Raw genomic sequence first — 26,356 nt, 5'->3', positions numbered from 1 at the left:
AGAGAGAGAGAGAGAGAGAGAGAGAGAGAGAGAGAGAGAGAGAGAGAGAGAGATTATAGGTGGAATCATTATCCTTCTGAAATCAAAACAACCAATTTTCCCCTAGACTATAAGGATGAATTAATAATCTAAAAAAAAGTTAGAGCTTTGATGGTTTTGGATAGTATATATATATATATATATAACAGAGCAGAAAGAAGAGAGAATGGCTTCTCTGGAGATGCACAAAGCACCATTATGACTCTGCATTGCCCTGAGCGTGCTATCCTGAGCAGTGATGTGGTTTGGGGTATGTGAAAGGAAGAATGGGGGCCATCTGGAAAGTACACAATATTGGTGATTTTATAGGCATTCTCACCTACTATGTGTAGAAAACTTTGGCAGAGGAAAGGGAAGGAACAAAGAAATATTAGACCTGGTAATAATACTCTTGGCACTTGCCTTATAGAGTTATTCTAAAGAAAAGATGTTGCAAACATTAAAGGGCTGCATAAGGGCAAAGAATAATAGCCACTGTAAATAAAATAGACATTCAAAGGAGAGACAACTTATTTGTGGACTGGGATAGTTTGAAAATGACTTTATGCTGGAAGTGGGTCTTGAAGGATAATCAGGTTTTACATTAGGGAGGAAAGGAGAAATCAAGGGAAACACTTAAATAAGAGAAACCAAGTGTGTTAATGGTTGGGAATGACCATGAAATGTTTATAGGACTGTAAAAACCTTCTCTTTGTCAGAGAAAAATGTTTATGGTATTAGAATGGATGAGAATTATGGAAATCGAGTGCCTCTAGAATTGGTACTGTGCCTTGATATCTCTACTTCTACTGGGACTAGGGTCCTACTTTATACTTCTAGACCAGCTTACCTCCCCCTTTCCAGAAAAAATATTACTTAGAGCCCCCTGTCACACACTATCACTGCCCCCTTACAGTTACTCACAACCCCCAAATGCACCTGTGGCCATCACTGCTCCACCTGGATCGCTGCAGCACCCACCAGGGGGCGGTGGCACCCACTTTGGGAATCACTGGTCTAGATACTGCTCCCTAACTGGTCTTAGTTTATAACTATTGATTTCTTTAATGTTGACCAACTGTCTTTTGCATCCTATCGACAATTCCCTCCCTCCTTGGTTACTTCATGCACCTATCTGCACTTCTATTTATTTATTACCTATCGAGACCTTCCTCAATTCTATGGTCCACCAAGATGTCTAATCTCTGGTCTGGGGCTTCACCTATTGCTGGTCTGTCCTGATACTACCTAATCCTATGAAAGACATGATTGCTTAGGGTATCAGGTCACATAAGTTACAAAAACACATATATACATACACAAATACACTTAAGTCACAAAACATAAGTTTTGGTTTTCTCATTGTTTTAAAATAAAAAATAACAACTGAAAAGCCAAAGAACAAATAGCATAGAAGTTAATATTTTTACATTCAGTTAGATTTTTCAGTTTTGAAAATTTGGTGTTTTAATCTCTATAATAGAACAAACAGTAAATTATTTACAAGAATTACAAAACATGACCAATTACAAACTACAAAAATTTCCCAAAAGTGACATTCAAGGTTAGGGATCTTCATAGGACATTCAGAGATGGAGGAAATTCTTCTAACAATGATACTTGTCATCTGGTTTGCTAAAAGAGCTGCCTAGCACACCAGAGATGAAGTGGCTTACCCAGGGTCATGCAGCTGATGTGTGAATGAACTGTGACTTGAACTTGAGGTCTTCTTGGTCCCAAGGCCAGTTCTCCATCCATTATGTCATGAAATCTTTCTGATGTTGGAGTTTTTAAAAACAATTTTTCTGACCAGAAACTGCCTTGATGGAGTGTCAGATTCCATTGGCCCCCCAAATAGAGAAAGAACAGCCCAGATTAAAGAGGAAATAATTTCTTTGTTGGCCCTGTCCCCTAAGTTTTCATTTTAGGTTCTAAAGATGAATATGTACATTTTTAATTGAAATTTATTTGTTTGTTTGTTATATTAAAATACCCAATTGACTCCCTCCCTCCCCACCCCTCATTAGAGAAAGCATCATTTAACAAAAAGATACATGTATAAGATAAAACTTTATCTTACTTATTTAAACTTATTTATTTCTCTGGAGGTGGACATATACAAGTCATTTTTCAAACAATATTTCTGTTGCTGATTATGTTTTCTAGGTTCTGCTCATTTCATTCTTCATAATTTCATACAGATATTTCCATATTTTTCCAAAATTAACCTTCTCCAACATTAAGATTTGTAGACAGGAGAAGAATTTATGAATAAAAAAGAGATAGAAAGCATTTTGAAATGTAAAATGGATAATTTTGAATATGTTAAATTAAAAAATTGTGTATAAATAAAAACAATGTAATCAAGATTGGAAAGTAGTAAATTGGGTGAAAAATCTATAGTTTCTCAGATAGAGGTCTCCTATCTAAAATATAAAGAGAACTTTGTCAAATTTATAAGAATATGAGCCATTCCCTAATTGACAAATGCCAAAAGATATGAATAGATAGTTTTTGGATAAGGAAATCAAAGCTATGTAAAACTATATGAAAAAATTCTCTAAATCATATTGATTATAGAAGTGCAGATCAAAACAACTCTGAGCTGTCATCTTACTCCTATCAGATGGACTAAAATGATAAAAATATGTATCCTTTTCACATTTGAAATCTTATCTTCAAACAAACCTTTGTTCTTGAATATTTAAAATCTGAATTCCCTCTTCCATTTTGGCTTTTGTTAATGATCTAGTGCAGTGAAATTAATGCTTCCCAGCCCTTGAAAGCCCAAATGACCACAAAACTGAACTCAGAACAATAGTTCTGCTGCACCTTCCGGACTTAACCTCTGTCTATCTTTTCTGACAGATGACATTTGATCCAGAAATCTTCTTCAACGTTTTATTGCCCCCGATCATCTTTCATGCTGGATATAGTTTAAAGAAGGTAAGTTTGGGTGATATTTCTCTTCCTCTCTTTTTCTCCCAGTAGAGAAATCTAACAACATTATTTGGCCTGACAATTCAACTCAAAATATGAGGAGTAAAATACAGAAACCTTTCCTCTCCAAAATGTATTTGTCCTACTCGGTTATGCAGGGGTCCTTAACTGGAATATTAAACAAAATTCCAGTAATTACATTGCAGTATATTTAGTTCAATTTGTAATCCAATAAATTTTATTCTGTGCATTTAAAAACATGATTCTAAGAAGGAATCCATCGACTTTTCCCTACCTCCCAATGTATCCATGACAGAAAGATAAAGATGCCTCTGGATTAGACTGTCATTGTCATAAAGAATCATGGGCAAATTCACATTTTAAAGGTTGATGATTCCTTTGGGTGTGTATAATTAGAATCTGCTCCCCAGGACTCTAACTCCCAGCATCCCACTTTTGTTCTCACTTATGTCCTTAAGTTTTGGAGATAAATTTTGTGTAGCTCTGCCCCTCTCTCTCTTTTCCCACAAACAAGGCTGGGAAATTTTTTCTTTACTAAGGCTTTTACTTTTGTCCTTTTATTTCTTCTACTTCAAGTAATTATTGATAAATCTTATAAAATATAATACTTGGAGTTATTGGATATTAATTTTAATCTTACATTTGTTGGCAAGCCAGCTGGGAGCATGAAAACCCCCAGGGTCAGCTTAAAAATTGGCTTGGAAGTTAGGAGGGGGTTGGAGTGGGCAGCCTGTAAGGGGCTGCTCTCCTACTCCCTGAGATGCTGGTCTAAAAGCTTCCTCAGATGCAAGCGCTACCCTGCACTTGAGACCCACGTTGGGGTGGAGAGAGGTGTAGGCAACCAGAGGCAGAGGGGCAGTTGCCAACCACTCAGCTGTTAGTAATATAAGGAAAATATATACTTTACCTTCTGTGCAGGAGACTCAGGGAATCAGTCATGGGAGGCAGCAGCAAGGGAGCAGCCACTCTGGGTGGGTCCCCACCACTGGGAAAACTCCCTATCTTTACTCAAAGGCTATCTTAAAAGAATTCTGTCTTCCATAGTGGCTCACCAACAAATGTAAGAGTAAAATTAATATCCAATAACTACAAGTATTATATCTTATAAGATTTATTAATAATCACTTGAAGTAGAAGAAATAAAAGGACAAAAGTAAAAGCCTAAGTAAAGAAAAGTTTTCCCAGCCGTGTTCACAGGAAAGGAGAGAGAGGGATGGAGCTACACAAAACTTTATCTTCAAAATGTAAGGATGTAACGTGAGAACAAAAATGGGATGCTGGGATTTAGAGTCCTGGGGAGCAGATTCTAATTAAGCAAGTGCTTGTAATTAAAGAATTTGAATAAAAACATAAACACTTATGATGTGCCAGATATTTTAATAGGTGCTGGGGATTCAGAGACTAAAATAAAAATCAATTAGTAAGCATTTATTAACACCTACTATGTGCCAGGCACTATGCTAAAGGGCTTTACTTGCCCTTGAGGAACTTAAATCTCATTACAGGAGGCAATGTATGTGTATGTAGACACAAAAATATATATTTAAAGTAATTTTGATGGGAAGATAATGATAGATGAGAGCATCAAGACAGACTACATGTATAGAGAAGGATTCTCATTGGTGAGAAGAGATGGTTTTCCAGACTTGGGAAACAGCCGAAACAAAGGAAAAAGAGATGGTGTATAGTATATTATGAACAGTTTTAAGAGCAATTTGGCTACATCTAAAAGAAAGTTGAGAAATCCAACTAATCACGTGGCTATTTCCAAATAGTCAGATATGGGTATACATTCTTTTCTCTTCCCTTTAATGTCCTACTATGATACCTCATTGTGGTGTGGGATGACCCTGACTTCTAAAAGTCTATATCCAAAGAGCATTAATTCTAGCCAACTATTTTATGCTAGAAAAATGTCGAGTATGGGTCCAGGTTTTCTGTTTCTTATCCGATCACCAGCTAGCCAAGTTAGGAGAGACTAAGCCCTAGGATGGCTCTAAGTTGATGAATATTTGACTACAGCAACTCTTCAAAATCATCCACTAAATAAAGTAGCTGAGATATTATGATTTGCGTCAGAGGAGAGAATGCTCACACTGAGGAGGTCATGGACTCTCAAGCATCGAAGTAAGAAATGTCTTTGAAGCCACCCCATATTCCAACTTTTTACTTGTCCTTCAGATAATAACAGCTGGCATTCAGAGTTCTTTAAGGTTTGCAAAGTACTTTAATATATATTATTTGATTCTTGCAGGCTCCCCACAAGATAGTTACTTTGGGCTTTTATTATTTCTGAGTTATATAGAAGCAGATACCGAAATTCATTGGGTTTCAATAATTTGCTCAAGGTCACGTAGCTAAGAAGTGGCCAAACCAAGGCCAACGCTAGTATTCCTTCTATCACATCACATTATTTATTATATCACATCAGATTATTCATACAACTTGAATGCCTAATTTTGAGACATCTTAATTCTGATAGCAAAAATTTTGCTATGGTTTTTAATAAATCACCAATGATTTACTCTTTTAAAAAACTTGCAAATATCAGTTACTATATAGATACATATCCATAGCCTCCTACATTGTCATTTCTGCATATCAGGTTTTAATAGTCAAGCAAAACATTGGCTTTTCTTTTTTTAACAATCATTCAGTTCATTATTGCCTGTCTTCCATCCCCCTCCCCACTCCTCTTCCTCTCTCTGATTTATTTAAGTTATTCACAAATAATTAATAGGAAGCAGATGATAAAGGGAAAAGAATTTGACATTAGTCTTCCAACTAGAATCAAAGCACTTGGGCTTAAATTCTTTTTTCACTAGTTACTTATATGACCTGGGACTGTCTTTAATATCCTTCAGTCATAGTTTCCTAATCTGTAAATCGAGGAGGTAGGAATAGATCAGCTTTGGAGTCCCTCCAAGGTCTAGAGCTATATCCATACAAGGGTCATCAGGGTACAGTAAAATGTGTCTAAGGTTTAAAATTTTGAAATTATAACCAAATCCTTTTTTTTCTCTAAGAAATTTTTACTCTACTATGCGATTCACTATATTTCTTGTGTTGTGTTTCTTTTCCAGAGACATTTTTTCCAAAATTTGGGATCAATTTTAACATATGCTTTTTTGGGAACTGCAATTTCCTGTATTGTTATAGGGTAAGTGAATTCCCAAGCACATTGTTTTGGCTGCTATTTAGTGTTAATACCATGTCACAGTTTGTGCTATCAAAGTGACTGAAGGTGTAGAAATAACCTCAGTTTATTGAAATGGCATGTCTCCAACATTCTAAACTTTGTGACCATCCATAGGAATAAACATTCAGCTAAACAAGCAATAATGAGTCTTTTGGATGCCTTTGATCCTCAGATAGAACTATCCAACTAGCTTCTCTTATTTATAGGTTTTCTTTTAAAATTTTGTGTGTTAACTCTAACAACACAGTAATAATATTCTATTTCTTTCCATATTCCCTTCTGAACCCATTTTCCTATGTGTTTATCTGAATATATTGCTATTGTGATAATTAGTTTTATAATGATAATTGTGTGTTTTTTTCTGATTTTACTTTATTCATTTTGTATTATTTGATGTGTCTTCCATTTAGAAAGAATCTTTATTTGCCATTTCTTACGACACAGTAATGTTTCATTATGTTCATATGCTACAGTTTGTTCAATCATTTCCCAATAATAAGAAACATAACATTATTTCAATATTTTGGTTTTGCTATTACAAATAATATCTCTCTATATATTATACAAATAGTTATTGTTTTCTTGCCCATAACCTCCTTAGGATATCAACTGAATAGTGTGGTTACTAAGTCAAAACACATTTGGTTACCATAATTCTTATTCTGTAGTCCCATATTGCTTTCCAAAAATACAGCACCAAGCCATAACCTGACCCCTAATGTTAGTGTGCTTGTTTCTCCACTATCCCTTTAGTTTTGAATGCTACCATTTAAAAACTATATTTGTTAGTTAGTAAGTAAAAAACTAACTGTTTAAAAGTACACTTCTCAGGTTTTTAGAGTTGGAAGAGTTTTTTGAGGGCTAGTTATTGATGATTTGTGTTTCTGTTTTGGATAGCTACCTTCTGTTTGGATAGTGTTTCTGTTTTGGATACTCATCTCTTGGAGAATGGATTAAAATCTTATTTATTTCCTCATAGATTTTGTATATTAGATTTTTAATAGATATATTTGTGGCAAAATTTTATCCTTACTCAGTTTCTTTTTTTATAATTAAAAATATTTAAATCATTAATCTATGTGGAATTTATTATGGTATATCAGTAAAATGTTGATTGATGATTTTTAAGGTTACTTCTAGCTTTAAATCTTTGATTTTATTATCTAATTTTTTTTTATTCTGCTGTCATGTTTTGTCTAGCTTTTTTGTTTTGTGTGTTTACTAAATAATCACAATGTTCTATGATGATAGGGTTTGTCAAATGATAGTATCATTAGTGTCATAGATTTATAACAAATTTAACAAACATTTATTAAATTCTTGCTCAGTGCTTAGTGCTGAGTCAAATTCTGGCGATAAAAAGAAAACCTCAATGCCATATTTACCTTTAACATATTTACATTCCTTTTTGAGGAGCATAATTCTAATTTAGGGCTGGAGAAGACCTTAGAAAACCATAAATTTATCATACATCTTTGGTTCTAATGCTAGATTATCTAATCTATACCACTGAATTGTTGTTCTTTAATCTAGGATGTGATAGTTTTCATAATTACCACCAATTATAACTATATCAACTGATGAGATTTGAGATTGATTAGTGTGATCTCCTTTCTCTGATAATATCCCTTGATATTCTTGTCAATTTGTTCTTTCATGTAAATTTTTTCAAGTCAATCCTTGACCTTTAAAACTACATTTATTGATGAAAAGCAGTTAAACTAAACCATGAGCAAAATAACTTCATCTGACAGCATCTCCAGCATTCCCTACTCCCAACACTCTACCAAGATAAAAAAAATAGGCTTTATAATCTATTCTCTGTCAACCCTTGACTTTTATTCTAGATAGCTATTATAATGCCAAGAGGTGATTATGAACCTTCAAATTGACATTAATTTATTCATTCTCCCACTTTTTGTATAAAGTATTTAAGGTACTCTTACCTGTAGAATTTGGGAAGTGTCATGGCTGCTTCAACAAGTAAGAATGCTTTTGTCTTGAATTTGCTGCCAAGCGAATTCCTGTTTATAAGGCAAAACCAACCAACCCATGATGTGAAAAATCTCTTGCACTTTTATTATACAAATATAGACCTTTTTGTTTCTGTATCTTCAGGGCCTTGCTCATAGTAGATACTTAGTAAATATTTATTTTAATAATTTGAATTGGGCATTTGAAAGAAAAACACTTTGTCTTCAGATGGAGGCTTGTCAAAACTTAGATCTGGAATTTTATCAGGACTGGTACCTCGTAGTGTTGATATTGATTCTGACATGAGAAAGTAGATTTCCTAATTAGAAAACAGTTGGTTTCCAGAGGCTTTCTATTACCCCAAAATGTATTTCTGCACAGCACCCACCATATTGTAAATATTTAATATCCAGATATAATGGTTTCCCTTAAAGTCTCTACCATTGTTGAGCACTTTACAAATTATGGGATAATAGATTATGCATAATTATTCAATTCACTTAAGAAGAATTTATTCAGTGGCTATTATAATTGTGTTTTTGGAAATATTGGAGTCTTTGAACTACATTTCCTATGAGCCCACTGGCTTCCTGTAGTATGGCTTCTTCTTGTTGCTCAATGACAGTAGACAGAGGGATAAAACTGAGGGACTGGCGGTTTGGTTCCTCTTTGCTTTTGACCCACCATGTGAAAGCTGGGAACAGCGGGGCTTTTAAAATGACACGTGGCTTTATTTTCTAGTGGCTACTAATAAATCTTTTATAAAACCATAATATTTTTAAAGTTATCATTTTTATATTCATTTCATTTTTTACATAATAAGGGAAAAGCTGGTTGTCACCTACTGAAAATGAGGGGTGACTGATGGACAGCTTGTATGTTTATCAGTATCAACACAATGTCAAGACAATTTGAGGAAGGCTTCTTAATTTTCATCATATTCATATTCATTATTTCTTATAGCATAGTATATTTCTTTATATACATTTACCACAATTTGTTTAACCTTTCTCCAATTTGATAGACATTTACTAAAAATTGAGGTTTCTCATTTTTTTGCTATCATAAAAAGGGCTACTATCAATATTTTGATGATATTCTTATCACTCGCCTCCTTCAGGTACAAGTCTAGTAGTGGAATCCAATAGTGGAAACTCTGTGTCAAAGGGTTTCGATATTTCAGTCACCTTTTACATAATCCCAAATTTCCAAAACAGTTTTACTAATTTAGTGCTCTGCCAATAATGCACTAGTGTTCATCTCTTTCCACAATCCTTCCAACACTCATCATTCTCATCATTTGTCATCATTACCAATATGTAGTTTCATATCCATCTTCATGTGAAAATTTTGATAGATAAAGGAGAGAATCAAAAATTGGAGTATTATGGACACTCCTAGAGTGACATATTTTTGATTTGCAGTGTAAAATTTTGTGCACTGGAAATTTATGAGTTCAGTTCCTGAATTATTTTATCAGATTGCTGTACAAACAAGGTAAGCAACCATTTAGTTCTGGTAGCAAAATCTGTAAAGGAAGGGAAAAGCAAGCAGATACCTGCCAAGCAGATTTTGTATAGATTAATAAAATATTGGTAATTTGTACAGGAATTATACTAAGTAGTCTTTAATCCTGTTCATGTTAGCTATCTCTGACTTAAAAATTAGAAACTTATAGGGAAAAAGTCCTTTGATCTTTTTTTTTAATGTTTAATATCTCCTGTGTCTTTGCCAAGAAAATACCAGATGGGGTCATGAAGATTTGGACACAACTGAAAACGACTGAAATCAAATCCCTAACATAAAAACTAGGAAGCTTGTCACAGTTGGGTGACTTGCCCAGCAGGAGATTTTTGGACAAGGAAAGGTAACTCTCATGATTTCACTGATAAAGGGAATTCCCAGAGAAGAAAAATTCCCTCTATCAGGGAATTTTTACCTTCAATGAAGGTTGACATCTTTTCTGAAACTATACAATTTCCTAGAACATAGCACAGTTCCTGGCATATTGTAGGTGCCTAATAAATTCTAATTGACAGGCTGAGTGACTAGAATTCTCAAGAGTTAGGTGATTTGTCCAGGATCACATAGCCAGCATCTGTCAGAGGAAGGACACACATTGTTCAACACTCACTTCTTCCTGGTTCGAAGGAAGCTGTCTATCCAGTACGCCATGTTAACTTTCCTGCTTAGGCTATGTTGTTGTTCAGTGATTTCAATTGTATCTGATTCTTCGTAACCCCTTTTGGGGTTTTCTTCGCAAAAATACTGGAGTAGTTTAACATTTTCTCCTCCAGCCCATTTTACAGATGGGGAAACTGAGGCAATAGGGTTAAATGACTTGCTCAGGGCTACATAACTGGTAAGTATCTAAGATTGAATAGGAACTGCTAGCAAGCTATCTAGATGGCTCTGGTGACTCCCAGCTGCTTTGATTCAAATATTTCCTTTCTGTACTTCATGCAATGTGCATTCATTAAGCCCCTAGTTAGGGCTATGGTATAGATACTAGACCTTGGGGATACAAATCCCTTAAGTAACTTACATGTGACTCAGAGAATACAATATCTTTACAGAGACATAAATACAACAAAATTTGAGGGCAGAGTGAGTATTCACTGCTAAAAGGGATCAGGAAAGGGTAGAGGGCTGGAACCTGAGCAGAACCCAGAAGGAAATGAAGAATTCTAAGAGATATGGGTCAGGAAGGAATGCATTCCTGATATTCAAAATAGTGCATGTCAAGGCAAGAAGATGGCAAGTGGAAGCCTAAGTTTGGGACACAATTGCCTCATTCTAGAGAGAACTCTGTTCTGTTTTTTCATTTGTTCATTCAGTCATGTCTGACTCTTTTTTGCCCAGTTGACCATAGCATGCCAGGTCCTTCTATCTTCCACCATCTCCCAAAGTCAGCCTTATACTTATTGCTTCCATGGTCCTATCTCATCTTCTGCCATCTCCTTTTTCTTTTGCCTTCAATCTTTCCCAACACTGGATTTATTTTCCAATGAGTCCTGGCTTCTCATTATGTGGCCAAAGTATTTAAACTTCAGCTTCAGTATTTGTCCTTCCAGTCAATTTCTCTAAGTATTGACTGATTTGCTCTTCTTGCTTTTCAAGGTATTCTCAAAAATCTTTCAGGATCACAATTTGAAGACAACTGGACTAGATGAGTTTTTTTTTTATCTCCAAATCCATGATCCTTTGCATCTAATAAGTGGTGGGCTGTGGTCAGACTGAAATACATGCCTACATCAACTGATGATCTTGTTATGTATGGTGTCTTGAAGAGTGGGGCTTGATAGGGTCTTTTGCGGTTTTTGGATGGAAGAAAAATGTAAAGAGACCAAGTTACCCAAGGTTTCAGTGGCTTTGGGCAGAGTAAATGATTCAAGAATGTTTCCAGGGTCAGTTAGGTAGGTTAGTGGATAGACAGGCAAGCCTAGAAGCAGGAGGTCCTGGATTCAAAACTGGCCTTAGATACTGCCTACCTATGTGACCCTGGGCAAGTCACTTAACTCCCATTGCCTAGCCCTTACCTTGCTCTTCTACCTTGGAACTAATATAAAGTGGACTCTAAAACCAAAGACTTTAAAAAAAAAAAGAAAATGTTTTGATACAGGGCCTGAATTTTGAACAGAAAATTAATAGAGGGATATCCATCCCTCAGGACATTGTATAGAATATGTCTCACCTATGCCCTGATTCTAGCATGGATGAAGAACAACAAGTAGGTTTCCTGTCCAGAAAGCCAGATTCATGGTTTTAGGAAGAAAAGAGATTAATTTATTCTTCTTGGCTCAAGAGGGTAAACTGTGGGGGCAATGGAAGAAACATAAAGAGGAGAACTTGGTTTTGGTGTTAGGAAGTATTTCCTGACAATTGTTGCTTTTCAGTCATTTCAGTCATGTCTGACTCTTTCTGGTCCCATTTGAGCTTTTCTTGGCAGGGATACTGGTGAGGTTTGCTATTTCCTCCTTCAGCTCATTTTATAGATGAAGAAACTGAGGCAAACAGGATGAAGTGACTTGTCCGTGATCACACACCGAAGTGTCTGAGACCGGATTTAAACTCAGCTCTTCCTAACTCCAGGCTGGGCACTCTATTTACTAAAACTATCAAAAAATGGAACAGGCTGTCTCGAGAGGGCAGGACAGCTTGCTGGAGGTCTGCTAGCAATGGCTGGATGACCACTTTCCAGTCCTGCTGGAGAAGGGTTTCTTTTGGGGGGATATATATGGGTTAGACTACATAGTCTCTGAGGGCTTCTCCATCTCTTGAAATTCTATGCTTCATATACAACAGGACACGATGTGTATTGGTCATTATAAGACCTCAAAGCCCCGGATCAAAGCAATTGCCAAGAACTTCAGAGTTCAGACAAAGGCTGTGACATGGAAGAAATTCAGTAATAAGTTTGGCTTAGTTTTAACCTTAATTACTTCTACTTCACTGAATAAATAATAGGTTTCTCCATACAAGAACTGGAGCCAGCCATGCAACAGTCACGAGAACTGAATACTGAGTAAATGCTGGATGTGACCATTTCTACGAATTGTCAATGACATTTTAATGACTTTATGTTCTTTATGTAGCCATATATGACCAAATTCTCTATATAGTACAATTAGATTCAGCTTGGAAAGTTTCTTTGACTACATTCTTCCTACAGAAGCAGAAACAATCGTTAAAAGATCAGCTGTCTCTGGAAGAAGAGTTATTTGTGATTCTATTTGTTCCATTCTTAATCATTTAACAATTTTTCTTGCTAAAGTAAAAACTTAAAAAAAATCCCTTTTGTACATTTGAAAACTATATTTCATCATTTTGATTCTTTGGGAGTTTGCTCCATTTTTTATTAATAACTTTAAACTCATCCTCTAGTGACTGATGCAATACAGATAGATAATAAGGAAAATTGGTGTAATGCTGAGTGTCAGCAATATTTATTTTTCTTCAAGAAAACATAATCATCCAAGAAATGTTCCTTATTCCTTGAGCATTGAGAACAGCATTTCCTCTTACCTCGCTTCTAATGAGGAGTTACAAACAAGTCCCACATTTGAAAGTTGGGAAAACATTTTGGAATCATAAAGAGCTACAATGAACAGAGGTAGATAATTTTGATCCTACACATTTAATTTCCCATGGGGCTTTGCAACTAGTTAATCTCTATAATATATTTGTGAGGCAAAACACATCTTGTTTGAAGAAGGATTTTTTTTTAACTCTTAACGACACTATGTGATGGTTCCAGTGCTAAGGGCTAGGCAGTGAAAGTTAAGTGACTTGCCCAGGGTCACTCAGCTAGGAAATGTCTGAGGCAAGATTTGAACCTGGAACCTCCCATTTCTAGGCCTGACTCTCTACCCACTGAGCCACCTGCCTGCCCCAAAAGTCTGATTCTTTAGCTATATTTGGCAATATCAGAATTAGCATTTGCCCTCTGATTACTTCCTACCTTCTTGGAATAAGAGTAGGAACTTGCCACTCATCCCTTCAAGCCCAAATGAGATCCTAGAAAGAGGCAGAATTTAGGCGAAAGACCACTCCATGCATAAGGGATGACCAGGGCAAAGTCTAAGTGCTACCAGATAGGAGGAAACAGAAAGAGGAATGGGTAAGTTATTTATCTAAATCACTTCCTTGAGTAATATTTCCTATAGCCTTCAATGAATTTCAAATTACTGAGAATTTCTTTGGTGAGCTATTGATTTCATTTATTTTTCATTCATTCATTCATTCATTCATTCATTCATTCATTCATTTGCTTTTAAGTCCTTACCCAATATGTATTGATTCTAAGGCAGAAGAGCAGTAAGGGCTTGGCAATGGGGGTTAAGTGACTTGCTCAGGATCACACAACTAGGAAGTATCTGAGGTCAGATTTGAACCCAGGACCTCCCATCTTTGGGCCTGTGAGCTATCGATTTTAAACAAAAAAAAAAATCTAAATATGAAGAAATCTGAAAAAATGAAAAAAAGTGTGGTCTGTGTGGCTATGAATACAAAATCCACTGCATCCTGGCTCCAGACTTCTGTCAGGGGGATTTTAGGATGGGATGGGAGGAAAGATATACAAAGAAGGAAGATTCCCTCTCAGAGGAGGACATTCTCCATTTATCCCCTGACCTGGAAAGTTTTCTGCCCATTTTTCTAACATCGGTCTGACCTGACATTAATGCCAGGAACTATGGCTTGTTACGCTAACTTTACACTTCTTGGCAATCTTTATAAATGTCAGCTTATAGTTAGTTTTATAGAAAGGTGCCCATTTTGTCCTCTTGCTGGTCTGCAGATGAAACATGAAGTTTTATATCTCCATATATCTTTTTGTCAAACAATGTCTTCTGCAGTACAAGGAGAGGAGGGTTGGAGATACCTGGAAACTATAATGTGACAAATAAATTAATACATTTAATTTTTAAAAAAATCAATAAAAATTTTTTATAAAAGAAAGAAAATTAGTAGCCACTTGAAGGCAGGTAGCAAGCTAACTAACACTTTACTATTGCTAGAGACTTTAGTTCTTGTTTTTAACCCACAGCAAGTACCATACACTGTGCTTGGGCCAAATACCACAAAGCTTCTTTCATTTGAGCTGGTGTGTATGTGTGTAGGCAGAATAGAATTCCACTGAGGGTGGGAGAGAGACACAAAACCAGGGATACTGGCACAAGGCCACTGCTGGGGAAGGAGCATACCCTGGCCTGTCACGCGGATAATTTCTAATTTTAGCTAATTATTATTGGCTAACGAGGTACTATAATCTGTTGTTTCTGTGTTAGTAAAGGACTGTAAATGCCATTAGAACACATTAAATTCCATTTCCTGGGGCAAAGCCCAGTTGCCCTGCCCTAGTTATGGCTTTGATGCCCCCAGCCCTATATAAACTCCCTCAATTGAATATAAACTCTGAAAACTGTTTCATTTTGTTCATGATCATCCCAGAACCTAGCACAGTGCCTGGCATATAGTTAGCATTTATTTGATACTTGCCAATCATTCTCTGGGAACAAGTGCTTTATAAGAATATGTATATGGAAGAATTTAGGTATTCATTTTATTTTTCATTGTTCACATAATTTTAAGAAGCCCCCAGGAAAAAAAAATGAATTCATCAAATTAGGCTTGCTCCTATTATTTACATTCATTCCTTAGAAATCCAGGTTCTTTTGTTGATTCTAGATTTTTCCCATATATGCAAGAGTATTGTAAGCGAGAGGGGGTGTCTGCAGAATGAAGTGGTGGGGCAAAGATATTCTTGCCCGTATCTCTAAGCGAATTCCTTTATTTTAACACCTTACCTTCTGCCTTAGAATCAGAAGATAAGTAAGGGTTAGGCAACTGGGGCAAAAATGACTTGCCCAGGGTCATACAGCTAGGAAGTATACGAGGTTAGATTTGAACCCATGTCCTCCTGACTCCAGGCTTGGTGTACTATACACTGTGCTACCTGGTTGCCTTTCTCTCACTTAATTCTTCTAGAACCTTGGAATTTTCCATTTTTTTCTTTTTCTAATTTATCTTTTCCCTCTCTTTCATATCCTTATCCACATATACCCTTCCTTTTTTCTCATCTGGAACCTAGAATTACATGTTGCTGCTTGCTTCCCAAGGTCAGTTAATCAATTAGTCGATCAGGAGGCATTTATTCAATGATTAGTATATTTATATAAACAAGATATATCTATATCTATCTAGAATATCTGTCTAGTATATCTAATATATATATATATGTATGTATATGTATGTATACACACACACACACACACACAGCCAGGTAGTATAGAACACTGGGCTTGGAATCAAGAAGACTACTCTTCTTGAGTTCAAATGTGGCCACAGACACTTCCTATCTGTGTGACCCTGGCCAAGTCACTTCACCCTGTTTGCCTCAGTTTTCTCATCTTAAAAATGAGACAGAGAAGGAAATGGCACACCACACCAGCATCTTTGCCAAGAAAACCCCAAATGGGATCAAACAGCATTGGATACAATTGAAAAATGACTGAACAACAATTTTCCTGGCACTGTGTTAATATAAATACAAGCAGAAAGAAAGATAATCCCTTCCCTTAAGAAACCTACATTTTAGTAGGGGGGACACAACACATACAAGGAAGCTAAAAAGCAGCGTGGAGGGCGATGAAGGTGACTGGATTTGGTTCATGGTGGAGAAAGTCTAGCGGAATGAATACATGGCTGGCCCAGGGGTCCTCCTTAATTGGAGGCTCTGGGAAATGCCATCCAATTAGAGGAAGAGGATACAAGGGTGGAGAGAGTCTCTAAGGTGGGAGTCCAAGGGCTGCCATGAGCCTTCAGGATGAAGAGCTTTCTGGGGGATCATAGCAAACAGACTGTCTAGATAGACCTAGCTTGTGCCCATCCTGCCATGGCAGAGCAAATAGGACTTAGTTTGCAGGAGTGCAGAAGGTTTAAGAAGTTCCAAGCAACATTGGTGTATTTTGGTTCGAGATGGTCATAGCTGTCTCTAATGTCCGAAAGTGAAATAAGAAAATGAACAATGATATCTCTGACACCATTGCAAAATTATATATACATATATATATATATACACACGTATATATACACACAAGTACATATATTTAGCTATCCATATTGTTGTGAGGAAGTTTACTAAATTATTATTTAGGAGACCTAGCAGGCAGGGCTGGAGAATTCTAAATGGAATGGGGAAGCAGGAAGTGTGGTCTCTCTCTCTGAGACGGACTTCATGGTGGTTGGGACAAGTTGTAACTGATCCTGAGAGAGCTCAGAGGAAGTGGAGTTTGCACCCTGATTTCCTGATATCCAGAAGGAAGACTGTCATCTACTTGTGGGATAGAGACTATTAATCCCACCCTGAGTTGCAGGTTAACTTGGGCTGGGTTAGCTCCCGGATCTACCCACCTGACGGAGTACAGCTAGTGGTCCTGGAAGAGCTGCAACATCGCTGGAGTGTGTCAGGACTCTGCTGTGAGGATCCCACTTCAGTCCTGCTATTCTTTGGGCTCTGTCTTGCTTTAGTTCTCAGTTCAGTGTAGATAAGTCCCTCCCCTGACCCTGTGGTTTGCCCATAGTCTGGAAGTATAGAAACCCCTATTCCCATCCTTTAGACCATAGTTCCCTTAATTAAATTTGTTTACAAGCTCTCTTGTCATTTGCTTGCTGGTTTTCACAGACCCCTTGTCTAGAAGAAGCAGCGTGATTTCCTTTAACAGCTAAACCCAGTTTCCCTAACTTGTTTGTCCTACTTATTGTCCATTCCTGTCTCCTACTCACCCTTCTGAACCCCTGTCTCCTACTCACCCTTCTGAACCCACATATAAATATTAAGTTAACTCCTCTGGTTTTACCCATAAGAATATATATGTGTCTAATGTCTAAAGTTTAGCCTCCCAAAAGAGCTATGGAACTTTTTGTATAGTTTTCTATGGGCTAGAATGTGCCAGTGCCCATTTCCAGCAGAAGAGAGGGAAATGAAGAATCAAAGCAAAAGATGTGATGGATAGACATATGGAGGGCATCAGAGGTACAGCTTTGAAGGAGAAGAAGGAAAACCATCAATACTGTAGACATCTGAGCCGCATTCACAAGTCTATCACTTCCACACTTGCCTGAACACGCCTGACGATGTCAGGATACAATAGATGAAGGAGCTCTTGAAAGAAAAGATAAAAACGCAAGCATAGCAATAACTCCCACCCCAAAAGAGGAAATGTAGCAGGTCAGGTACAACAAAAGATATTTTTTGTTTGAGGGTTTGGGGAAAAGAACAAAAATATATAATCTATTGGAAATAACATAAGAAAACTATTCTTTTTGAAGTAATAGAAAAGCCTGTTAAAACTGAATTTATGCAAGAGAATCTCATTCATATGGAATTTATTTTAAGCATCATAACTGCATATGAAATTTGTCTTTAAAGTTTTGTTGATTTATTTTGTTTTGGCAACACAGTTCTATGCCAATATCACTCAATTTATTTCTTTGAACAAAGAAAAAATAGTTACGCAAAATCAACAGACACAAACACTGCCTTTGACCCTGTAGGCAACATTCTGCAACTGTTGGTCTCGACCACCCTAATGAGAAGAGAGAAGTATGTTTCATATCTCCTTTCTGGCGCCAAGAGTAGTTGTTACAATTAATAAGAGTTTGGTTTCTGTTTAATGTAATTTTTATTTACATTCTTGTTGTCATTGTGTATATCCTGGTTCTATGTAAACTTTGCTGTGCATCCATTCATGCAAATCTTCCCATGTTTCTCTGAATTTCACATTTCATTCCCTCCTTAACCACAGCAGTATGCTATTATATTCACTGATGTTTTTTAATTAATAGACATTTTCACTTACCACCTTCTCCCCAAATGGAAAAAGAAAAAAGAAAGCCTTGCATAACAAATATGCATACTCAACCCCCCCCCCAGTTTTTTTTATTGGTCTTGTCCAAAAATGTGTCTCATTCTGTTATTTAGTCTATCTCCTTTCTATTCAGAAGGTGGGTAACATTCTTCATCAGTGATCTTCTGGAATGATGACTGATCAGAATTCTCATGACATTCCATTATATTTGTATCATAAATGGATGAGTCATTATTCATTAATTAAGGTGTATGCACTTTATTTTTACTTTTTAAAAATATTTCTATTTGATACTTACTTTAAAAGGAAATCTTAAAATCTCAAAATTACCCCATGCTTCCTTTTCTGGCCTCAGCACTCAAGTCACAATGTAGCCCATTATAAACCATTTGTGCAAGACTTTGACAGGAAATATGATAGAGGACTGGTGCCAGTTTGTTTACAAAAGGCCATTCAACCACTATAAAACCCCTACAAGGACACACAGATCATCCAATTATAAGGAAAGAAATAGAGACAAAAAACCTCAGAATGAAAGTTGTTGTCTCCTGATATAGCCAGTAGAAAGTCATGTCCTGAGCATAAAGGCTAGACTGTTGAATTGATGTGGCTGTCCTGCCACATCAACATTAATACAGACTTAAGATCATAGAGTCACAGATTGAGTTCTAGAAGAACATTGAGGTCATCCAACCCAATCCTTCATTTTATGGATGAAAAACTGTTGCCCTAAATGACTTGTTCAAGGTCACATAGTTAAGTTAAACAAGAAAAACTGGATTTGAACCAAATTCCTCTAATTCCCAAACTATCACCCCAGCCATGATGAAATGGGGACTGATATATCCAAATTAAAGACTGACTCCACTGGGACCATCACTAGGTTTATCAGTGTTCAAGAACATCCAGGTGGCCAGTGTTTGCCTTAGCTCCATAGCACATTCAAGGATCAATGACATCGGATTCCTTGTTCATCTTGCTAAGTTGAGGGCTTTGCTAGAATAAGCTCTTTTTGTACCGTCTGTGCTTCAATGCAACATCTCATGGGAAGGGATGCTCTTCATGGGATGATGTACATCCCATTCAAGGGAAAATCAGACCAATCATAGGGCTAGATGTGGTTAGATTTAGAACTAGAACAGACTACAGAGGTCATCCATCACAACACCTATCTTTTACATATCAAGAAACTGAAGTCCGAGGAGTTTAAATGCCTTGTCGAAGGCCAGACAAAAAGTAAGTAAAAGTCATGATTTGAACTCAGGTCCTTTGATTTCAATCTTTCCATGGCATTTCTGGAGTCATGAGATATCTCTCAAGTACTCAAACAAAGTATATCCTTAAAACTGCCAACATTCAGAACACTGTATGAAAGTAACAAGAAAATGTCAAAGTGTCTTAGACTCTACAAAGCCATGGGATGTGACTGCTGCAGCCTGGCTGCTACAGAAGATACTTTCTCTCTTTCTTTTCTTTTCCTTTTCCCTCCTCCCATTCTCCTTTGCCAGTGACAGCAAAGCAAAATTCACCAATATTCCTGTCTGTGCTGATAATTTGGGAAAGTGGTGAAAATTGCAGGCTCATCATTCTACTCCCTCTACCCAAATCACTTAGTTTGAAAAGCAGAATGATGGAGCAATGGCTCATTTTAAAAAATGATGAAGTTCTCAGTTTGCACGGGGCCCTGTTCTAGGCATAATCATTGAAATGTAGTCTAAAAAGATGTGTTCTTTGCCCGCATGGCACTTAGAGTCTGCTAGGGGGGCATGACTCTATGTGTAAATGCCAAGAGCTGTGATCCTAATAGAATATAAGACCTTGAGGGCAGGAAAAATTTTTAGGATTTTGCCTGGAGTACTTAGCTCTTGGCACAGTACCTGCCAGATAAAAAATGAATACTATAAAATAGCATATGAGTACATAGGGGGTGTAAGCACAATGTTGGAAGGGCTAAAATTGCTTCTGGTTTTGCTTCTCACAGGTCCAAATTTGCCAATAATTTTCAAGATAAAGGAAATCTCCATGGGGGGATGTGACCGTTGTTGAGTTGAGCTTTGAAGGACAGGAATTCAAAAAGATAATGGTCTAAGGAAGCATATTATCCATAGGGAATAGTAAGCAAAGTAGTTTTTATGATGTTCTTCTAGGGCCTAATGAGTCGAATCTTACTAGATCTTTCAGCAAATATAAAGTTATACCCCATCTTTACTCAGCAGCCTCTAGTTCACAGTCTCCATCACCTCTCTCTCTCTCTGTCTCTCTCTCTGTCATCTTTAGTGCCCAATGTCCAGATTAACAATGCCTATGGTGCATTTAACACACTGACTTAAATTGTTCATGTTTCTCTACTTCTGTGACCTTCACCTTCATTCAACATTAGCCACCCCTCAGAATGGTTATATTGCAGATCTTCTCATAATTTGAAGTTGCTCTTATCTCTAATTGTGGAGCTCCAGTTTCTCTTACCACATGCTCTTTCTCATCCAGATCCCCCATTTCCTTTCATCTACTCACCTTGTTCTTTATCTTTTTCATGACCTCTAGTCCCTTAAACCTTCCCTAGAAACCTGTACCATTACAATCCTCTTCTGGCTTTTGCTCACCTCTTGGACCCCATAAAAAGCCATTTTCAATGCTATCCTGTCCAATATTCTAGAACTCCTAATTCCTTTTAACTTCAACCTTGCCTGTCTTTCCAAAACCTCCTCCTGGATTATCTCCATCTTAATCTTCTCAATTCCTACTTTCAGGTTGCTGAGCCTTGCTGAAGAAGCATTGAAGGATCCCACTAAAAATCCAGGCTATCTACCCACTGCTGGGTCTCCCTGTTGCTTTGTCTTAGGAAGAACCTCTTGTGCTTCCTATAACAATCATTCCACATCTTTTTAGTGCAGCTTAAGGCCCTAATTCTACTCATACCTTTCTTCCTTTCAGTAACTGACCAAGCCTTCTATTTTCTTTTTTTTTGAGAAGATTGAGATCACTCAGTGCAAACTCCTTAGCCCTTTTCCTACTTGCCTGGCACCATACTCTTAGAATTGCTCCTGTCTTCATCTTTCTCTTGTATAACAGAAAGAAGTGTCTCTTCTTTCCCAAACTATCCAACCCTTTAGCCTCTGCCATCCATCACTTTTTGCCTTCTCTTGCTCTTTTAGTTATTCTCGCTTGTGAATTTTGAGTCGATGCATAATATTACCAATGACCCCTAAACTGTCAAATCCTTGGGAAATTTCTCCATCTGTAGACTCATTGTCTTCTTTGCTACAATGGACACTGCTTCTCATTATCTCCATCCTAGAATCCTTTTAAAGTTTACCTACTTCCTTGATAGCTTCTTTTTATTCTTTTTTCCCCCTCTTCCTCCTTATAGCCCCAATAGTATTTTTTTCAATATTTTGTCCTTGACTGCCTTTCTTTCTCCCTCTAGTTTCTCTTGAAATTTTATTTGTAGTCTTAGGTGATCACCCCTAAAAGAATGATTGCCAAATAAACATCACCGGCCTCTCTCCTAAGAGCCAGTTTTCCATTTCTTAATTCCTTCTGGACATCTCCACCTTGATGCCAAGAAAAATCTATAAAAATGAGATGGAAAAGGTCACTGGCTTTGGAGTCAGAGATTTTGAAGGACATCAGGAGGGAGGGATGAAGAGGGAGAGACTTCTTGACATCAGAGACAATTGGTGAAAATTCCCAGTCAGAGATAGGAGTGTCTTGTCTGAGAAACAGCAAGGAGGTGAGTGTTATTGATTTGCAGAGTATGTTGGGAAGAAAAGGGTGCAAGAGAAGCAGCAAGGTAGTAAGGGGCCAAATAATAAAGGAGTTGAGGAGGAATTGTCAATAGATGTTCTGGGTGACTTTTCAATCCTGTATGTTCCTGACTTTTTTATGTCCTACAGATTTACAACACTAAAGGAATATGACTAGTCCTGCTCTTATTCTGTCAAGATACAAGCACCTTTTCTTACCCTGATGCCCAGGGGGTAGACATTCCTTCCATCTATTAAAGCACCAAACGTATGGCTTAGCCACTACTCTTCATTGCTATGCTTGTATCAAGAGCCATTTGTATAACCATCTCCCACCCCTAAATGTTGCTTCTGGTACAGACCCTTGCCAGCCACATATGGTAGCCTATATGTGGAAAAAAGCTTTTCCTGTGGTTGTAACAAATCCAAGACCCAGTGATGCCCTACTCTGTGTCATTCTGCCTAGGCCACTGCCATTTTATATCCTTTCTCAAGAGGTACCTCAAGCTCAACTTGCCCTAAAATAGGTTCTCCAACCTCTCCCACAAACAGCCTCTTAACTTGATCCATGTATTTATTTTCATGATACCATTTTCTCAAGTCACCCCGATTTAAAACCTCAGTAATTGTTTATTACTTCTTCTCCTCCACATCTTGACTCCTCTAAATTCACTTAGCCAATCTGACTTGGACTGTGCTAACTACTGGGGATACAATGAACGACAAAAGATAGTCTGTGCTCTCAGGGAGGTTACAGTCTAATCTGGAAGATAGAATGCAAACAGCTGTACAATCAAGCTATATAGGGGGTTGATGGGAAATAATCAACAGAGGGAGAGCACTAGAATTAAGGGAGAGTGGGAAAAGGAAAGGAATTAGCATTTATATACCTCCTACCATATGCCAGTCACTGTGCTAAGCATTTTTACAAATATTATCATATGACATTTCAGGGGGAAAGACTTCCTCACAAGACTTTTTCATATTTCTCTTCCTTTTGATTTCTACGAATACCAACCAAGCTGATTCTCCCATCCATTCATATTTACAATAATGCAACGACTTTCTAGTTAATGTCCTTACCTTGAGAAAATAACTCTTTTAACTTAACCACATTAGCCTTTAATGAAGCCACTCTTCTGCTTAAAAACCTTCAATGACTGCCCAAAATTAAAAGAATAAAGCCTAAACTCTATTTGACAGTAAAGGTCCTCTATATCCTATTTCCAGTTCCTCTTTCCAACCAAATCTTCTTTGGTTGTTGAATCATTTTTCAGTTTTGTCCAATTCTTTGTGACTCCATTTAAGATATTATTGGCAAAGATACTGGAATGATTTCCCATTTCCTTCTCTAGTTCATTTTACAAATGAGGAAACTGAGGCAAACAGGATTGAGTGACTTGCTTAGCTAGTAAGTGACTTGAACCAGATTTGAACTTGTTTTCCTGGCTCCTGGCCTGGTGCTCTATCCAGTGCACTACCTCACCACCCTACTCCCATACAAGCAATCTCTATGTCGTTCATTCTGGACAACTTGACATTTCACAGATATGCACTGAGCTTTTATGCTTCTATGCAATTTGCCTAACTATTTCCTCTGATTGGAGTCTGTACTAATGGAGATGCTACCCACCTTTCAAAGTCCTGCTAGAATGGCCATCTCCTAAATGATACCTGTGCTGACTAGAACTACCAGGAATATTTCCTTTGTACTCTTACAGTGATTCAACACATGGTGTTATTTTAAAATTATCTATTATTTTGTAATTGCCTTATTTTGCAATTATTTGTATCCATGGTATCACTCAGAGGCCAGAGAATGTGTCTTATGTTTATATTTCCCATCAGATCTAATACTTCTACTCCTCCTGCTTGGGCTAGCTAGGTGACACAGTGCAGATGGCTCTGGGACTGAAGTTATAAGACCTGACTTCAAAAATGATGCCAGACAATCTTACTAGCTATTGGATCCTGGACAAGTTACTTAGCTCTTGACTGCCCTGGTTTCCTTAACTGTAAAATGGGGATAACAAGAGCACCTACTTCTCTAGGTCGTGAGGATCAAATGAGATCATAGTTTTAAGTGCTTAGCATTATACTTGGCACACAGTGAGCATTTAATAAATGCTTATTCCTTTCCCCTCGTTGATACTTGATCAATATCTGTTGAATAAATGAGAAAAGTATGAGAAATGCTCATGTTTTGCTAACCTTATTCAATACCTTATTTAGGATATAAAAAGCAGACAAGCCAGAAGTGGAACTTATGTGATAGCTTCTCTGATGTACAGCTGTCAGGAATCGCAGTCAAAACTCATCTACCAAATCAATTATTTTTTTGTAATTTACATTAGAAAATCTGCGTGGTTACCAGTTGCTATGCAGGGATCTGGACTAAACTGCTGCTTCTGTATTGTGGTGAAGTTTTTTAATGACTAGTAACAGGATAAATCAAATCTACCACTTCTTTTCATTTTTATATCTAAGGAGGAACTGCCAGCCATCCTTTGATATTCCTCAGTCACCTCATGATGAATGGAAGAGAGAGATTGAAGGATGGAAAGAAAAGGGGAGAAATGGCCACTATGCTCATCAAGATAATTGCAGTTATATGCCAAAAAAACATTTGCAGATGCTTAAGATCTAGAGAAATTTTAGATATATTTTGATAAAACCCTCTGAACTAAGTTGTCACATACTATGACATTTTGTAACTTCAATGAGAAAGTGAACACTAGGGAGGATGTCAAGAAGGATCTTGGAAAATATGACTCATATTTGAGAAATAAAAGTGACTAAAAGCTTGTAGTCTACTCAGAAACTTCATGCCTACATGCTGTATATACTTTCTTCAACAAGAGAGTTGAGAGGCATAAGACATGGAAATGAAGGAAATATATAAGGAAAAGCACTTGATATAAAAGTTGTAAACTAGTGGAAGTAAAAATATGTCTATAGGGAACCTTGGCAATTTTTTCATCATCTTGTAATGTAAGACAACTGAATCATTTCATCCCAGGAACATTCACAGGTGAAAACGTCAGGAAAATGAATAAATGTAAAATAGAACAGGATTGTTCCTTCTGTGGTGATCTATTTTCATCACCAGTGGCCATGGAACTATTCCATTTAGACCCTAATGCCTCTATCCAAGTGTGCCATATTAGAAAGCAGAAATGTTACTTAATAAGATAAAGATAGCAAGATCAGTTGGACCAAACCAAGTGTGCACTAATTATGTAGGACAAGACGATTTTGAAATCTTCAAAGGATCATATTTTTTGTTGGGAGTGTTATACAATTTATCATTGCTTTGACATGACCTCACAAAAATTATTGTAGAACTGCATTCAATCATAAATAATACAGACTTACATGACCAACCTCTCCTGTGGGAAACTATACTTCACTGTAGCTCAGTTCTTGTCTGTGTATTGCAGCCTGGTGATATTTCCTTGGTTTATTTTTGATGGATCATTTGACAAGATGTCTCAGGGAAAGGAAGGTTCCAACAGAATGGAGAAAAAAAACCTAATGATATTCCTGTCCCCAAAAGGTGATCCATAAGACAAGACATTGCACTTTCAGTTTAATTTCTTGTCTATGTAAACTCTTTATGAAAATTACCTGCACACAGATTCAGGATATCTTTTATTAAAAAAATCTCAGAGTATTTTAAGAGAAATTTTGAAAATCAGATCACATGGTTAGTGACAGAAGAGATAGCATGATGCAGAAAATATATTCTCCTGCTGGGCTTATTGTTAGTTGATTACCAAAAAATGCATTTGGCTTGATACAGGCTCCCTGAAGTTTCTTCTCCAGCAAGGAGGGTCATGTACAATTATCTTGTGTACTTATGAACTTATCAAGTTCATACAAGATTTCTTGATAAAAGTAATCACAGTGTTGACCTTGCTCAATGACCCTCTGATGATTAATGTCAAGTGAAGCATAAAGTAGAGAGATATCATTTCACAAAATGCATCCACTATTGTCATAAGCGTTGAATGGACAGGCTACAAATAGAAGAGGATAGAGTACCAGATTCATCTTCCTCAATTCAAATCCAGCCTCAGACTTATTAG

The 26,356-nt window shown here is 37.0% G+C and overlaps 1 protein-coding gene across 1 annotated transcript in view; it reads left to right on the top strand.

Moving 5' to 3' along the window:
- SLC9A9 (solute carrier family 9 member A9) overlaps positions 1-26,356 on the top strand; it is a 729,976-nt gene that overhangs the window by 62,525 nt on the left and 641,095 nt on the right. Inside the window, exons 3-4 of the mRNA XM_044669458.1 lie at positions 2,887-2,964; positions 6,063-6,139. Coding sequence (XP_044525393.1) covers positions 2,887-2,964; positions 6,063-6,139 — 155 coding nt within the window. The remainder of the gene's footprint in view (positions 1-2,886; positions 2,965-6,062; positions 6,140-26,356) is intronic.

The sequence above is a fragment of the Gracilinanus agilis genome, chromosome 3 (genome assembly GCF_016433145.1).
Source record: "Gracilinanus agilis isolate LMUSP501 chromosome 3, AgileGrace, whole genome shotgun sequence".
NCBI lineage: Eukaryota > Metazoa > Chordata > Mammalia > Didelphimorphia > Didelphidae > Gracilinanus > Gracilinanus agilis.
Note: the sequence above shows the minus strand (reverse complement) of the source record. Positions and strands in the feature narration are given on the sequence as shown.